We start from the raw sequence: 18,944 nt of genomic DNA, 5'->3' as shown, positions 1-18,944 counted from the left end.
TTAATGCATGTTTGGTTTTGGCTCTCCGCACATAAATTATTAAAATGAAATTTGTATATTAATTCTTTTTTTGGCTAAATGGCTTTCTCTTAGTTTTGATCAGACGATTTTGAGAAATAAGGGGTGGAGAAGGAGGCCTAGTTGCCCTCCAATTTTTCGGTTACTTAAAAAGGCAACTAGAACTTTTAATTTTTAACGAACGTTTTTATTAGTAAAAAATATACGTAACTTAAGAATTAACTTACGTAACAAACTTTCATAACCTTATATTTTTATTATGTATACGAGGGGGTTTGTACCCTCGTTAATACCTCGCTCTTTACACTAAATCGTAAGTTTTGTCCCAATTCTTTAAGAATGACCCCTGAATCAGAAAGGCCGTAGAATAAATAGTTGAAATTACTAAAAATACTTTAGCATAAAGAGCAAGGTATTTATCTCCTCCTAAATACCTCGCTCTTTATGCTAAAGTATTTTTAGAACCCCTCATATGCGTAATAATCTCTGTTCGTTTTAAGTTTCAATGCTACTTCTTCCTTTCATTTGAAAAAACGTTTTCATGTTTATTTTTCATTGTTTTCTTATAGTAATGCTAGAGAATCCTGCGCCCTTGTCATTGAATTTTTCTTCCCCCATGACAGATTCCTCCAAAGAAAGATCCTCCAACATAGCCCCCTCTCCTCAGCCCCACCCCCAAACAAAATAAAATCCCCCTGAAAACGTCTGTACACTTCCCAATAACCATTACTATATGCAAACAATGGTCAAAGTTTTTAACTTGCAGCCCCTCCCCCAGGGATTGTGGGGGAGTGAGTCATCCCCAAAGACATAGTTATTATGGTTTTCGACTATGCTGAACAAAATGGCTATCTCAAAATTTTGATCCGTTGACTTTGGGAAAAAATGAGCGTGGGAGGGGGCCTAGATGCCCTCCAATTTTTTTGGTCACTTAAAAAGGGCACTAGAACTTTTCATTTCCGTTAGAATGAGCCCTCTTGCGACATTATAGGACCAATTGGTCGATACGATGACCCCTGGGGAAAAGAAAAAAAAACAAACAAATAAACACGCACCCGTGATTTGTCTTCTGGCAAAAAATACAAAATTCCACATTTTTGTAGATAGGAGCTTGAAACTTCTACAGTATGGTTCTCTGATACGCTGAATCGGATGGTGTCATTATTGTTAAGATCCTACGACTTTTAGGGGGTGTTTCCCCCTATTTTCCTAAATAAGGCAAATTTTCTCAGGCTCGTAACTTTTGATCGGTAAGACTAAACTTGATGCAACTTATATATTTAAAATCAGCATTAAAATGCGATTCTTTTGATGTAGCTATTGATATCAAAATTCAATTTTTTAGAGTTTTGGTTACTATTGAGCCGGGTCGCTCCTTACTACAGTTCGTTACCACGAACTGTTTGATGAAAAACTATCTGGTTTGAGATTTTCATTCCTGCCTTAGTGGTCATCACTGAGAGGGTGTCTAGCATTGCAGGGAGGAATTTATGTCTAAAATGACAAGATTAACACCTACAAAACAATAAACTTTTCACACCTTACACTTTAGGAAAGTAATTATTAAAACGGGTACTTTTTACCGAGTTATTTGTTATATATTTATTTTACATTTTTCACTCATTTGTTTACTCATTTTTGATGTTTACAAAAAATTATGGTAGCCAATGATTGAACTGTAACTGCTATAAAAAGAATAGATTTCATCAATGAATTTACCAAGCCATTCAAACCTACAATAAGCACAACTGAAACAATGAAAAATAAAGAAACTATACAATCCGCTACACATACACTACACTACACATAGAAGCTTAGAAAAAAGCCAATAACTGAAGATAATGTAATAACAGCATAATGCAAAGTAATTTTTGAGACACTCCAAAGTCAAAATGATACTGAAAAGGCTTAATTTCAGTGTGCAATAACACAATACAGAGGTGGTTTCAATACAAAGTTCGATTCTCAAGACATTGTGATAAAAATTAAATAAATTATTTATCACTTTTTTCTTGAGTGGGATCCTCTATTCTTTGGGTATTGGGGAGGTTTCATTGAAAAACTTCTTTATCGGGAAGTTTTTTTTTAATTAATAAAAAAAATACCGTCTTCTCTTTATCATTGATTTAATTGGTACGTTAGGATAGTATCTTCGCTCAGGGGCCAGGACAAAATACTTGAAAAAGATCCAGTGTTAGCCATCCTTTTTTTTGTATCCTTTTTTAGGGAAAAAAGCTTCTTGAGAAGTCCAAAATCCAAAGTATTCCATTCAGTTTTTTATATAAGATACATGGTCCCTAACCAGTCACGTATCTAGAATTTTTTTTATATGGGTTAATAAAGAAGTTCAGGGACTTAAATATAAGATAACAATTTTAGTTCGATATTTTGAATAAGAAGCGTCTAGAAATCCATGAAAATTTAGAATTAGAGGGTAGGTTGTAGTCCCTGTTCCCTCCCTGTGTGCATCCATGGGCCCAACCTGTTATGCATCAAATTTTGGATTGCTCAAAAAGCTTTTTCTTTCACTCATGCAATATTGGTGCTTCTTTTTTTCTATTTTTTTTTTCAGGTCTTATATAAAAGAAAAATGAACAAATTTGGATTCTGTATCATCAGTAGAAAGTGCTAATGTCCTTACTCCAAAAATATAAATTTTACATGGTTAAGAAATCCAATCCCAAGTTATTTTTTTTTTTTGCTTCAATTAGTGAGGAAAAAAGAGTAAAATTGTATATTCATTTTGCATGTACAACCTACAGAGTGACACATAATTTTCTTGTAATAAAGATTGGGACTAAAAAAACAATCTACCCTTTTTTAGAATGGAATAGAATATGATTTATTGGCTAAAATAGCACACAAGCTAGCATAAGCATGTCAGAACAGTTACAATGATAAAACCGATGTTAAGGGATAAACGTAATTAAAAAGTTAAATCATTATTAAAATGCAAAACAAAATAAAGAACAAAAGAGTTTTTGTACCTTATGGTCAACATTTGGGGATTTTTACTGTTTTAAAGTTTCAAACAGAAGAACCAATCCAGTGGAATTTAATTTTCGTTCTTTTTACTGGATTAAAATCTCATGCAGGAGCAAATCATATTTTAACAAGGTAGCACTACTAGTTACTTTTCTGGCATATACTTACAGAATAATGTAAGCCGGAATAATAACAGACGTAAATCAATGAAATTAAAAAAATGCTCTTTACCACGAAGTTATACGAAATTAATTTCTCTTTTTTATTCACTTTGTATAGCCTCTATTAATTTCATTTCCAATTGGCAATAGAAAAGACCCTCGGTAAATCTTTCTCATGTGGCTTTTAACTTTTAGCAAATCTTACAATTGGCAAACTTAAAAAAGCGATAATATTTGGAGTTGCTGCCTTTTCATTGCCAGAAACTCTTATTCTTGGATTCACCCTTCAAACTTTCCAAACAAAGATTTTATTGTCTCTTAATTGGGATTAAAAGAAACAATAAATTGACAAATTCACATAAATTTATTGAGTTTTTTTTCCAAAATAACAAACAAAAATGAAAAAGAAGTGAAAACCCTTTTATGTGTGATCCAAAAGTTATCGAAAAAAAAAACAAGTGCAAAATCACTTAAATTACGGCTGTTAGTCGTAATTTCGGTAAATATATCACAGTTCCTATTATTGACTTACCAATGAAGCTTATAAACATCTTCTTAAACATCAATTGTATAGCTAAACGATCGTAAGTTTGCACTATTATTAATATGTCACTTGTTGTGCAACAGTTCTTCTTCTCTTGAATTCTGTTGAATTTGAAATTGCAATTTGAGTTTTTGATCACCAACACTTATTGAATTTTTAATGTCCGGGTTTTCCATGAAAAATTATATTTGTAAACATTGCAGCTATTGTACTGACTGAGACATGCTATCATGTTTTTCTTGAACTTATTGTTTCAGTGTCTGTTTTCCATTATCAAGTTTCCTATATTGACTTGAAATTGTGAAAGTTCTCCATATTAGATTTTTTTTTTTTTTTTTTTTTTTTTTTTATTAACTGTGTAGTGTTGATAAAAGGATTTTTTGGCTGAGTTCCTGTTATTGACTTACCAATGAAGTGAACATACCACTCGATGCTTTCCTTTATGCTCTTGACGAATATAGAAATCGCTTCTATTGCAAATTCAAATTTAAGCACTTTTTGAGCTCTTAAAAATGACAAGTTTTCAATTGAAGTATGAGTTATTGGACGTTTTCCGACAAAATAATACTTCGTTTTCTCAGCACCATTTTCTCTGTCGTTATCGACAAAATAATACTACATTTTCTCAGTGCCAAAATTATTTATAATAAGGTTAGTTTAGGTTAGATTAGGTCAAAAAGTGTTTAAATTTGAATTTGCAATAGAAGCGATTATTATTTTCGTAAATAGCATAAGAAAAGGCATCGAGTGGTACAGGCACGTACGCAGGAATTTTTTTTCGGGGGTGGCCCAAAACCTTCGAAACAGCAGATATAAAGTAGCACTTTTTTTATTTAGTAAAGCACATATATTGGAAAATACAGATTAACTTTAATCTGTAATATTGTAGCGGATGGGGGGAAGAAGACAGAAGCCTCAAAAGTACGTTTTAGGCTCAGGTTATGTTCATAGCGATTTAGAACTAGTGTTTAATCTATTATAATCCCACTGAAAGGGAAATTTTAGGGTTAACAGTGCAATATGGGTGCTGTGGTGGGTAGTTCTTCTATTGCAACAAGAGCTAAGAGCTCATATGGCACTTATGACGAGGCAAGAACAGCTAAGAGCCAAGAGCTCATATGGTATGAGCTCTAACAAAATTCTAAGAATCAATAGATGGATTTAAAGGAAAATCAGAGGTTTAATGCCAGTCAGGATTTAAAATAAGAGCTCTGAGTCACGATGTCCTTCTAAATATCAAAATTCATTATCCGATCAACCACTTGTATGTACCCACTCGTATGTTATAAATACCTCATTTTTCTAATTTTTCCTCTCCCTTTAGCCCCTTAGATGGTCGAATCTGGGAAAACGACTTTATCAAGTCAATTTGTGCAGCTCCCTGACACGCCTACCAATTTTCATCGTCCTAACACGTCCAAAAGCACCAAACACGCCAAATCACTGAACGCCTCCCCCCAACTCCCCCAAAGAGAGCGAATCCAGTACGGTTACGTCAATCACGTATCAAGGACATTTGCTTATTCTATCCACCAAGATTCATCCCGATTCCTCCACTTCAAGTGTTTTCCAAGATTTCTCACTCCAACTCCCCCCAATGTCAAAAAATCTGGTCGGGATTTGAAATAAGAGCTCTGAGACATGAATTCCTTCTAAATATCAAATTTCATTAAGATCCGATCACCTATTCGTAAGATAAAAATACCCCAATTTTCACGTTTTCCAAGAATTCCGGTTTCCCCCTCCAACTCCCCCCAATGTCACAGGATCTGGTAGGAATTTAAAATTAGAGCTTTAAAGCACAAGATCCTTCTAAATATCAAATTTCATTAAGATCTGGTCACCCTTTCGTAAGTTACAAATACCTCATTTTTCCAAATTACCCCCCCCCCCCAACTCCACCAAAGAGAGCATATCCGGTCCGGTTATGTCAGTCACGTATTTTAGACAAGTTTTTATTCTTCCCATCCAGTTTCATCCTGATCTCTCCGCTTTAAGTATTTTCTAAGATTTCCGGTCCCCCCAACTGCCCCACCCCCAATGACGCTGGATCCGGTTGAGATTTAAAATAAGAGATCTGAGTTAAGAGGTTCTTAATGTGAAGTTTCATGAAGATCCGAACACTCCTTCGTAAGTTAAAAATACGTCATTTTTTCTAATTTTTCAGATTATGTCAATTATGTAAATCACGTATCTAAGACTTCTGCTTATTTTTCCCACCAAGTTTCATCCCGATCCCTCCAATCTAAGCGTTTTCCGTGATTTTAGGTTCCCCCCAAACTCCCCCCAAATGTCACCAGATCCGGTCAGGATTTAAAATAAGAGCTTTGAGACACGATATCCTTCTAAATATCAAATTTCATTGAGATCTGATCACCCGTTCGTAAGTTAAAAAATACTTCATTTTTCTAATTTTTCAAAATTACCCCCCCCCCCCCCAACTACCCCAAAGAGAGCGGATCCGTTCCGGTTATGTCAATCATGTATCTAGGATTTGTGCTTATTTTTCCCACTCTAAGTGTTTTCCAAGATTTTAGGTTTCCCCCTCCCAACTCCCCCCCCCCAATGTTCGTAAGTTAAAAATACTTCATTTTTTCTTTTTTTCCGAATTAACGGGCCCCCACTCCCTTTAGATGGTCAAATCGGGAAAACGACTATTTCTAATTTAATCTGGCCCGGTCCCTGATACGCCTGCCAAATTTCATCGAACTAGCTTAGCTGGAAGTGCCTAAAGTAGCAAAACCGGGACCGACAGACTGATAGACCGACAGACAGACCGACAGAATTTGCGATTGCTATATGTCACTTGGTTAATACCAAGTGCCATAAAAACGTAGATTTTAATGAAAAACGATAGTTTCCAAAATTGATCCATTAAAAGCTGTACTTTATCCTGAAAGGGGGGGGGGGATAAACGCCCTAATATCAAGGATAATTCTATTTTGCTGTGGAAAGCACTCTCTTTACAAAAAATAATAACAGTACAATTGCTAATTACCTCAAAGAGGGTAAAAAGTTAGACAGAAAATGGGTTAATAATTGGGCAGTGACTTGCGTACGTTAATTTTTAACGGAAGTTTTTATTAGTAAAAAATATACGTAACTTAAGAATTAACTTACGTAACAAACTTTTATGCTCTTATATTTTTTATTATGTATATGAGGGGGTTTGTCCCCTCGTTAATACCTCGCCTTTTACAATAAATCTTAAGTTTTGTCCCAATTCTTTGAGAATGACCCCTGAATCAGAAAGGCCGTGGAATGAATAGTTGAAATTACTAAAAACACTTAGCATAAAGAGCAAGGTATTTATCTCCTCCTAAATACCTCGCTCTTTATGCTAAAGTATTTTTAGAACCCCTCATATGCAAAATAATCTCTGTTAGTTTTAAGTTTTAATGCTACTCTTTACTTTCAGTTGAAAAACTTTTTCGTGTTTATATTTTCTTTTTTTTACAGTAATGCTAGAAAATCCCGCGCCCTTTTCATTGAATTTCTCTTCCCCCATGACATGTTCCTCCAAGAGAAGATCCTCCCACATAGCCTCCTCCCCTCAACCCCACCCCAAACCAAAAAAATCCCCTGAAAACGTCTGTACACTTCCCAATAACCATTACTGTATGTAAACACTGGACAAAGTTTGTAACTTGCAGCCCCTCCCCCAGGGACTGTGGGGGAGTGAGTCATTCCAAAGACATAGTTAATATGGTTTTCGACTATGCGGAACAAAATGGCTATCTCAAAATTTGGATCCGTTGACTTTGGGAAAAAATGAGCGTGGGAGGGGGCCTAGGTGCCCTCCAATTTTTTGGTCACTTAAAAAGGGCACTAGAATTTTTCATTTCCGTTAGAATGAGCCCTCTTGCGAGATTCTAGGACCACTTGGTCGATAGGATGACCCCTGGGAAAAAAGAAACAAATAAACACGCACCCGTGATTTGTCTTCTGGCAAAAAATACGAAATTCCACATGTTTGTAGATAGGAGCTTGAAATTTTTGAATAGGGTTCTCTTATACGCTGAACACGACGGTGTGATTTTCGTTAAGATTCTATGACTTTTAGGGGGTGTTTCCCCCTATTTTCCAAAATAAGGCAGATTTTCTCAGGCTCGTAACTTTTGATGACAAAGATTAAATTTGATGAAACTTATATATCTAGAATCAGCATGAAAATTCGATTCTTTTGATGTAACTTTTAGCATCAAAATTCCGTTTTTTAGAGTTTCGTTTACTATTGAGCCGGGTCGCTCCTTACTACAGTTCGTTACCACGAACTGTTTGATTCGGCTACTGTTGCAACCATGATTGAAATACGTATGAAAGACCAGCCTTTTTCATTTTATTATATCGCACACAGGAAAAAGTCTTACGAAAGAACTCAGATAAAACCAAACAGACAAAACTAAACGACGCGGTAGGCCAACCGCGGAAATGAATAAAAACCAAAATTTGAAGAATTAAAAAATTTGTATGACACTTCTTCATATGATTACTAGACAAAGTCAAGCATGGAAGTTTTGCCGGGTGAAAACACAAACAAAAAATAAAATACAAATGAAAAAAAAAGTATTTTTTAAGTTTTTTTTTATTATAAAATAAATTCTTACTTCATAATATGCAAAAAATTTGTACTTTGCTAATATTGAAAGCGATTCCACTATACTTTAACCACCCCCCACCCCTCAAATGTGTAAATATATAGCCCAAATTATATATTTCCTATATGTTTTTCCGTTTCATGATTTTTTCAGCTTGGATTTAATTTATGGGTAGGCCTACACGGGTTGAAACAAAAGTGACGCATGGTAAAATGCATGAAAAATAAATATTTTGGGACATATATTTGCACATTAGGGGAAAGGGTGATAAAATGTAGTGGAATCGTTTTCGAAATTTATTAACTAAAACTTTTCTGCATTTTATGAGATAAGGATTATTTTCTTAGCATGTCTCCTTTTCAATAGCACCAATTCTAGGTTTGTATTTTTTTCCCCCAAAAAAGCTCAATTATTTTTAAATAAATAAATTTAAAAGTAAAAATGTTCTTGGAAGCAACTAGATGGTTTTTAAAGATTTAAAATAAGCAAGCCTTCAGTTATCAAAGCAAAATAAAATCAAAACCTTTACTTGTGAAGTACCAACAATGGTTTCCAGATCCGTTTCGTCAGACTGCGTAGTCCCAGATGTGAAGGACAATATTTCAGCGAGCCATTTTTTCAAGTTCTGTTCTGATTTTCTGTTTGTCAGATCATGAACCAAAATAATGCCTTAAAATAATAAGAACTGTCACGATAGATCACCAAAAGTAATATACATTGACATAATTTAGAGCAGGGATGGATCAGGAGGGGAACAACAGAGGCAGCAAGAGTAGGGACGGAAGCATTTGCCCTGGGCACAGAAATTCTAGGGGTGCAAAATTTCAAATAAATAATCTAGCATTTATGATCATTTGGTGATTTTGAAATTTCATTCTTATTAAAATAAAGTAGAAAGGGCAGTTAGTAGACGAAAATAATTGATATATGATGAATTAAGTAATTAAATAATTCAAATAATAAATTAAAGATAACAAAATGATAAATTTTTAATTATATAATAAATTGAAAATAATTGTGTTAATAAATGAAAATCTTGGTTAAAATTTGACCAGAAAATTCCGTGGGAGACAAGGGGGCGCTAATCAAGATTTTGCCCCAGGGGTAAGAGAGGCCAGAAATGCCACTGGGGGGAGGGGACAGCCTGTCCCGAACGCTGGTTCGTTGGAGGGATCAGCTCTTAAGGCGCTTTTTAATCTGATCAAATAAATTAAAACCCTAATTGTCCAGCTCTGGGTCGCGCCAACGTTTGCCTTGAAGGTGTATTTAACTATGCCTCTGCACGTTGCTCCTAATAAAGAAGCTTCAGAAACAGGAGAGCCAATCAGCAGTTGACAATAATCTACATAGAACATGGTGCGGGTTCAAAGCTTTCATATGAAGACATTACAAAGATGTTTGCTTTGAGAAAAACACGTTAAGTTTTAATTTACAGGATAAGATAACATTTTAAATGTACACCACTAAAATATTGTTGCCTGGAATCTTAAAGTTTCTTTACCCTTATTGTGCAGATTAGGATTCACATAGAAAAATCTAATAATGATAGTAAAATAATTAAATATACAGTAAGAAAATAAATTCTTTAGAGAAGTAAAATAACCATAACCTGATACATATAATGGGTTTGTTGACTGGGGGCACCAAATTCCATTCTTACCAGGGTGCAGACAGGTCTGGATTTGTCCCTAATTCTGGGATTTATTTCATAAAATTTTTGAAGTATCGGAATTCGAATAGAAAAGATTACAATCCTTGTACTGTAAGAAAATCGTCCCAAAAGCTCCTGAAAAAAGAAGAAGAGAAAGAGCATAGCCCTAATTGAAAGAGACATGGGGGCAAACTTGTGCGTAAAAATTATGTCGAGCATAAAAATTGATGCATTAAAAATTAAACAAGGTATAGTTCATTAAACATTTTCATCAAATAATATATCTAATTAAGATTTAGGTTCCCTTTGGAATTACAGAGGCGGTTGTAGGGGGGAGACAGAAGGGGGAACTGCCCCTGGCGTAGAAATTTTAGGAGCGCAAAATTTCAAATAAATAATCTAAAGGTTATAATCATTTGTAATTTTTGTAATTGTATTTTTATTAAAATGAAGTAGAGGAAGAAGTTCCTCTACAAAATTTTTTTCTCTACGCAAAATTTTGTTATGAACAGAATTTTTTTTTCACATGAAAATTTTTGGAGGCATGGGGGGAGGGGTTAATCAATATTTTACCCCGGGCGCAAGAGAGGCCGAATTGTTCAAGTATCGGTAGGCTATTTTTCTGCTCTCCTACACTTTTAATATATCAACAGAATAGCAAACTTGTTTCTTTTCTTCCACCTCCATAGAACATTCCCTTTCCTTACGAAAAATCCCCCCATGGAAAGATCATCCTTCGTAATCCCAATAGCCAATACTGTATGTAAACATTGGATTAAGTTCACAACTTGCAGCCCTTCCTCAGGAACTGTGTGCCCCCCACCAGAAAAATCCCGTCAGGAAAATGTCTGTATGCTTCTCAATAGCCAATAATGTATTTAAACATTGGGTTAAGTTCATAACTTGCAGCCCTTCCTGAGGAGCTGTGGGGGTCAATTCATCCTCAAAAACACCGTTACTATGACTATGCTGATCAAAATAGATACCTCAAAATTTTGTGGATATTTTTGGGGAAAAGGGGGTGAGAGGGGGGCTAGCTACCTTCTAATAGTTTGGTCTACCCTCTTCAATTAAAGTTGGTCTACCCTCTACCAATCTTCTATGATCACTGGTGGGATACGATTATCCCTGAAAAAAAAACAAAAAAAAAAAACATCGGTGATGTTGCTTCTGGCAAAACTTCAAAACTCCACATTTTTGTATATATGAGCTTGAAACCTCAACAGTAGGGCTCTCTGATATGCTGAATCTGATGGTGTAGTTTTCATGAAGAACATCTGACGTTTTTAGGGGTGATTCCCCCCCCCCCTTTTTCAAAAATTAAGTAAATTTTCTCAGGCTCGTAACTTTTGATGGGTATTCTTAAACTTCGAGAATTTTATATATAATTTAATAAGCATCAGAATCCGATTCTTTTCATGTATCTGTTCTAGTCAAGACTTTTTCTTACAGTTTTGGTTACTATTGAGCGTTGAGCCTCATCGATCCTCACTTACAATTTATTACCACGAAATGTTTGACTGGTACCTCAAGAAACCTGGGGAAATTAAACAGGAAGGGTGTACAAAAACACAGGATGGCTGGCCCCAAGCCCCCGTTGCACTTCTTTACTGAAGGGCTATGAAACGGTGATCAGCATCGTCGGTAGGGATTGTAGAGTTCTATGCTGTAGTTATTTCTTTTTTATTAGCCAATCAGAAAATTCTATAATTTTTTCCCTTTTTTATAGGATTTTTTGATTGTCTGAAACATTCTATGGAAACTTACGATTGACTCAAAGCAACGCGAGCTAAATTTGGGTATCAGGAAAATCAAAATGTGAATCTTAAAATCACTATTGTATTCTTTCACTGCATACTGCAAAGTACTAGAGAATATGAAACTAAGAAAAGAATTGATATTTTTGTCTTTTCACATGAACGCGCGGTTTAGTGTTATTCGTGTAAATATCGAAAACGTATTTACTTTCCCACCCAGGTCTTTTTTTTTTTAATTAGATATATCATAGATGAGCGACCACCTATTCTACTGGCCACCAAATCGTCTCTGAGATTGAATATTAAGAAGCAATATACTTCACCGTTATGAGGGAAATAATCACTTCCCTTTGCTCCAGCAAGCTAGCTGTCTTACCCTATTTTTTTTTTCTATCAAAATTTCCTTGCAGCTGAAAAAGACTCGAGGCAATAGACCCTACTTGTGTAATAGAACTGGGAATGACATGTTTCTAGAGATGTATTATAGAACCGAAAGGGGGGGGGTCTACTTCCATCCCCTGGTGTACATGAGTAGCGACCGCCCTGTGGTTTCCACGAGGCTGATAGCCGCTACTCTTTTCTCCTTTAATGACCGAAGATGACGAAGAGGCTTAACGGCGATCCTCTCAGGACAAAAGGTGCATGTTAAGCAATAGGGAATGTTTACTCATGTATGTTACGTAATAGGGAATGTTTTCTTCGAAATGCACGTGTTAATTACTTGTTAGTTTCTTTGAGTGTTTAAAATCCTACAGGGCCCAAGCCTAATCAGGATTTCATTGGTTATTACGTATTGAGTTAGGGTGTTACCTAATAGATAGTGTTTTAAAAACTTAAGAGGGGCAGGGCTTGTATACTTCAAGATTTCTTTGGTTGTTATGTAATAGGGTTTGCTTGTTCCATAAATGAGAGTGATTATCTGAAAAAACCTATGAGGGGTAGGGAAAACCTTCAGGGGCCACACAAAATTCTGTTTTCTCTGATCTTTATAATTAAAACCTAACGGTGTAGGGTCCGGTAGTGGAGAACCTTCAAGACGCCGAATCCTAGCAACCAATCCCAACAGGTAGCCCTAGAGAACAATTCTACTGGGGCAGTAGCAACCAGCCCCACCGGGGGTCCTAGCATCCAGTTTCATCGGGGTCCCTAGCAAGCACTTCTACCCAATGGGTGCTAGTTACGTAATGGGTTTCGTTTACTTTCGGTTGTTACGTAACAGGACTTGTTAAAATCCGCTAGTCTGTAATTGTAAATGAGGGGGACACACACGTGGCTGTTACGTAATGACGATGCATACGTGGGATGTAACACAATCTTGCGTGAATTGACAGATTTAATGGGGGTGACACAATCTTACGAGATTTACTAAATTAATTGGGAATGACATAATGGCTGCGCACACGTGGGTTGTTACGTAATGACAATGAACACGTGGGTTGTCACATCATACTTTAAGAGATTACATTTTCTTTCAAGGAGTTTTTTTTTTCAGGGAACCTTTATAATCTAAAGGTTTTTTGTCTGCATTAGTATTCGAAAGGGGCTCCCCCTCAATGGAATGGACCACTAGACAGGTGGACTATGAAAGCCTTTCTAATATCATGATTTAGGGCTTTCTACATGATAACTTATTGCACGGAAGGAGAATCATCTGTCCCGCTTACTAGAACGATTAAACTGTTCGCATGTTTCCAGCCCTTTCCACATGAGAGTTTAAAAGCATCAAAATGCTATTGATTTTTGCTCTATTAGATGCACCTGGCTGTTACAGCGTTGTTAATTTTCTAACGTACCTAGACATTTTGACTTAGCTATTGAATCAGCGAGATGTTACACAGTACTGGCTTTAGATATTTCATTGCATAATGATTACACATTGAAGTTTTATCATGGAACAAGAAATACAAAGAATGAAGGATTTTGTACATACAAATTTTATTAAAAACGTTATAATTTATGAAATCACAGAGAAAACAGTTTAAACGCAGCAAACAAAAAAACAAAGCGTGCAAAAAAGTTATAAAGTATCAAATATAAGCAAAAAAATTACCATGAATTACGGAAAGGTGGTAACCTTAGCAACCAACTCCGAGGAAGGAAGGGGTGGAGCGTTGATATTAGATAAACTGAAGCCATATTAAGAGTTGTTTCTGAGAGGTCTTCATAGAAATGGCTCATTTCTTTGAGTTGGTGATTTCAGTCCCCTCCACCAGCAAAAAATTCTTCTAACATCTCCCACCTTAACTATAAACTGTAGAACATGTTAGTCCAAGCACTTCACACCACCATGACATTATGTGGCTAGTCCCTCTGGCACCCTTATAGCATCCCCTAATCATTCCTAAGACATTTTCAGATATTTTCTTGCTAAAATTATGCTTAAAGGCCATTGATTCGTGTTTTTGCAAGCCACCCCTCAACGTGATGCCCTCCACGAGAATTCATACCACCATGACAAAATGTGGCTAGCCCGTAACATCGCTCTGCCACCTCCTCATCATTCCTAAACATTTTCTAAGATATTTTCTAGGTAGAATTATGCTTAAAGTTCATTGATTCGTGTTTTTAAAAGCCATCTCTCAACGTGATGCCCTTCTCGCCCATTCACGCCACCGTGGCAATAGGCGTGGCCCCCTCATCATTCTTAAGACATTTTCTAGATAATGTTTTTGATAAAATTATGCTTAAAGTCCATTAATTCATGTTGTTGCAAGACAACATTCCGTGATAAACCATCTCTATTCACACCACTGTGTCACACTATGACTGGTCCCTCTGGCACCTTTATAGCATCCCTCATCATTCCTAGGACATTTTCAGATATTTTTTTGATATAATTATTCGTGCTTTTGTAAGCTAATCCTCAACGTAATGCCTTCCACACCAATTCACGCCACTAAGGTAATATGTGGTTGGCCTTCTGCAATCCCCTCATTATTCCGAAGTCATTCTTCAGATACTTTCTCGATAAAATTATGAATTAAATCCATTGATCCATGTTTTTGCAAACAACCCCCCAACGTGATACCCCCATGGCAATTCATGCCACCATGGCAATATGTGGCTGGCCCGTAGTATTCCTCTGACACCCCCTCATCATTCCTAAGACAGTTTCCTGGTATTTTGTTGTTAGAAATCATGTTTAAAGTCCATTGATACGTGTTTTTGCAAGCTAGTCCCCAAGGTGATACAACATATCGGTTCACACCACCGTTCCGAACTGTGACTGGCCCTTTGGCACCCTTCGTCATTCGTAAGACATTTTCCAGATTTTTTCTTGCTAAAGATCATTTATTAAATCGATTGGTTCATGTTTTAGCAAGCCATCCCTCCTTGATACACCATGTCAATTCACACTGCCGTTTTACGCTACTGCTGGCCCTCCGGCACCCCCTTATCATTCCTAAGACATTTTCCAGACATTTTCTTGTTAAAAAACATGCTTTAAATCCTTTGGTTCCTGTTTTCGCAAGCCATCCTAAGCATGATACACCACCTCAATTCAGGCCACCGTGCCACACTACGACTGCCCCTCTGCCACCATATAGCACCCCTTTAGCATTCCTAAGACATTGGTAGATATTTTTGTTGTTAAAAATCATACATTAACAAAATCTGTTTATAGTGTCTCACAATCCAATTGCCAAACAGCTGATAATTTTTTTGCGATTGGATTGCCAACGAAAAAAAGAAGAAATTTAGCAATGTTTTCGTACTTATCGTACCTTGTATATGGATGAACTGACTCAAATTTTACACTGTCCGAAAACTTACAAACTAAGAAGCTGGACCATCAAAGGGAATAGCCCAGACGCATATGTACATCGCAAACCTAGGGTGCATGTATAATTATAGGCAACATCCCGTACAAAGATGAGAAAAGCAATAATCTTGAAAAGATATTTAAAGTGCTGTAATTATAACAAAAAAACTCACAGAGAAGAAGTAGGGGTAATATATGTTTCAGTTTCGATGCGCGGAATGCGTTGTTTCCTCTAGCGAAAACATCATCCGTATTAAAGATTTTTCGAAAAGAGTGTTTTCATTGTTATATGTATTAAATTTATCACTAATCGATCCATGCAAAGTCAATCACTGTCTCTCTATGCATGTGTAATCTGTCTTTGTACTGACAGAAAAACTGGAAAAGCGCAACATCTTTGAAGAATAATCTTAGAACCACGAGAGTAGTTGGACACTGTTGAAATTCCTCTGAAAAAAACACACTTGGAAAGAAGTCATGCGAAAGCAGAAGGACCAAGCATCACCAAACGACGCAAGAGTACATTTGTGAGGATTAAAACCCGAGTAAAACGAGACTAATATGCAATTTCTTAAAATTAGAGCTGCCGATTTCAGCGACAGAAGCCAGCCGAGGAAATAGTCATTTATGTGTATATACTACCCAAAGGCACACCTGATTTTTAAGCACAAGGCCCACCTAAAGAACTTAAAAAACCACCTCAAGTCTCTCCGCTATTCGGTTAGCAGTTCATAGCCTTAGACCCTCACGTGACTAAGTCCTAAAGTCATTTCAAGTCAAGTTTTCCAACTCTTTTCAGTGAAATATTTCGAAATATTTTCATGTTGTATAAAGGTTCTTATGATTCCAAGACTATTGCATAATATGAGACAAAGTGTCTGGTGATATTTGTGTAACAGAAAAATTAATGATAAATAGCTTGTTTTTAGTACAATGAGGCACGCATGCACAATAAAATCCTGTTTTGATAAAGAAGAATTTCATAAGTTACCATTTATATTATTATAAAACACCGCTCTTGCACCCTTATGATTTTGACTGCCACCAATGTCCCATAGTTCAACAAAGTATGTTACTTGGGATGATGTCCCTTCCTTGTACTCATGAAGTTTCACATCGACAGAACAGCCAACTGTCCAAGATGAGCTAAGCGCTGGGAGTCCATGACATGCAAGATGAACAAAAGAGGACTTGCCAACTCCTGCAAAAAAGAGGAAATATTAGTAAACTAAGAACTGTTTCCATATAAAATGTTTCAGAGGACTTCAACGCTAAAATTTAAGTCTTTGAATTCCTTATTCAAATTTGACACAGATTTTTTATCATCTCGTTTTTTTTTCTTGGCCTTAAGAATTTTTAACTATCCTATCTCGTTGTACTACTCTTATAGCGCGTTCGGACCTCCCTTGTCCAACCTATCCAGTGCAACATAACTTCCCTGGATGCAACATAACAACAAGTACTTATCTGGCCACACACTAGCTGACACGCTTACGGACAACTAGGCAAATAGCAACAATAATCTCACGTACACCTACTGTTTACACATCCCTGAAGGTCCACCAATCGTTGCTGTTACTGTCTTTTTTTATTCTCTGCCTTTGATTAACGGTTTTCTTTCGTTTTCGAGATTATTGAGTACTTGTTTACATATAATGTCACTAGCCTCCAAACCTCCTATACAATGATCAAGATCGGCCGCCTATTCCTAACACAGTGAATCTGCACCATTTCTCTATCAAACAGTTCGTGGTAACGAACTGTAGTAAGGAGCGACCCGGCTCAATAGTAACAAAAACTCTAAAAAATTGAATTTTGATATCAATAGCTACATCAAAAGAATTGCATTTTAATGCTGATTTTTAATATATAAGTTTCATCAAAAGTTACTCTTCTTACCCAATTTATTCTTACCCATCAAAAGTTACGAGCCTGAGAAAATTTGCCTTATTTAGGAAAATAGGGGGAAACTCCCCCTAAAAGTCGTAGGATCTTAACGAAAATGACACCATCAGATTCAGCGTATCAGAGAACCCTACTGTAGAAGTTTCAAGCTCCTATCTACAAAAATGTGGTATTTTGCATTTTTTGCCAGAAGACAAATCACGGGTGCGTGTTTTTTTTTTTTTTTTTTTTTTTTTTTTTTTTTTCCCAGGGGTCATCGTATCGACCAAGTGGTCCTAGAATGTCGCAAGAGGGCTCATTCTAACGGAAATGAAAAGTTCTAGTGCCCTTTTTAAGTGACCAAAAAAATTGGAGGGCATCTAGGCCCCCTCCCACGCTCATTTTTTTTCCCAAAGTTAACGGATCAAAATTTTGAGATAGCCATTTTTTTAGCATAGTCGAAAATCATAATAACTATGTTTTTGGGGGTGACTTACTCCCCCACAGTCCCTGGGGGAGGGGTTGCAAGTTACAAACTTCAACCAGTGTTTACATATAATAATGGTTATTGGGAAGTGTACAGACGTTTTCAGGGGGATTTTTTTGGTTTTGGGGGTAGGATTGAGGGAGGGGGCTATGTGGGAGGATCTTTCCTTGGAGAAATATGCCATGGGGGAAAAAAATTCAATGAAAAGGGCGCAGGACAAATCTGGTCACGTTAGAAAAAAACGTCAAATTAAGAGCTTAATATACAATGCTGGGTGTTCGGAGCCGCTCTATTATGGAGTATAATTTGAAAATAACACAACTATACGAGCGATAAAACATATATACCACAACCATAACTAAACTAACGAAAGAACTGCTAAGAGATAGCACAACTATAAAGCGAAAACAGGTGAAAACTAACGGGAAAATAAACGAACTAAGAGGTGGAAGGGGCCCAGAAAAAAATATAATCCTTTTTCAATTTTGAGCCTAACTTCCACAAAGGAGTAATAATGTCAGAAGCCCCGAAATACCGAATTATTTTCTTTTCAAACAGTTCGTGGTAAGGAACTGTAGTAAGGGGCGACCCGGCTCAATAGTAAACGAAACTCTAAAAAACGGAATTTTGATGCTAAAAGATACATCAAAAGAATCCAATTTTTACGCTGATTCTAAATATATAAGTTCAATTAATTTCAATTAATTTAGTCTTTGTCATCAAAAGTTACGAGCCTGAGAAAATTTGCCCTATTTTGGAAAAAAGGGGGAAACATCCCCTAAAAGTCATAGAATCTTAACGAAAATCACACTATCGCATTCGGTATATCAGAGAACTGTATAGCAAAAATTTCAAGCTCCTATCTAAAAAATGTGGAATTTTGTATTTTTTGCCAGAAGACAAATCACGGGTGCGTGTTTATTTGTTTGTTTGTTTTTTTTGTTTTTTTCCCAGGGGTCATCTTATCGACCAAGTGGTTCTAGAATGTCGCGAGAGGGCTCATTCTAACGGAAATGAAAAGTTCTAGTGCCCTTTTTAAGTGACCAAAAAATTGGAGGGCAAATAGGCCCCCTCCCATGCTCATTTTTTTCCAAAA

The 18,944-nt window shown here is 36.3% G+C and overlaps 1 protein-coding gene across 1 annotated transcript in view; it reads right to left on the bottom strand.

The window, feature by feature from the left end:
- The window catches only part of LOC136034625 (rab-like protein 3), a 34,360-nt gene that overhangs the window by 10,596 nt on the left and 4,820 nt on the right, over positions 1-18,944 (bottom strand). The window contains exons 2-3 of the mRNA XM_065715926.1: positions 16,469-16,678; positions 8,836-8,975 (exon numbers count right to left, since the gene is read on the bottom strand). Of these exons, the coding sequence (XP_065571998.1) occupies positions 8,836-8,975; positions 16,469-16,678 (350 nt within the window). The remainder of the gene's footprint in view (positions 1-8,835; positions 8,976-16,468; positions 16,679-18,944) is intronic.

The sequence above is a fragment of the Artemia franciscana genome, chromosome 2 (assembly GCF_032884065.1).
Source record: "Artemia franciscana chromosome 2, ASM3288406v1, whole genome shotgun sequence".
Taxonomy (NCBI): domain Eukaryota; kingdom Metazoa; phylum Arthropoda; class Branchiopoda; order Anostraca; family Artemiidae; genus Artemia; species Artemia franciscana.
Note: the sequence above shows the minus strand (reverse complement) of the source record. Positions and strands in the feature narration are given on the sequence as shown.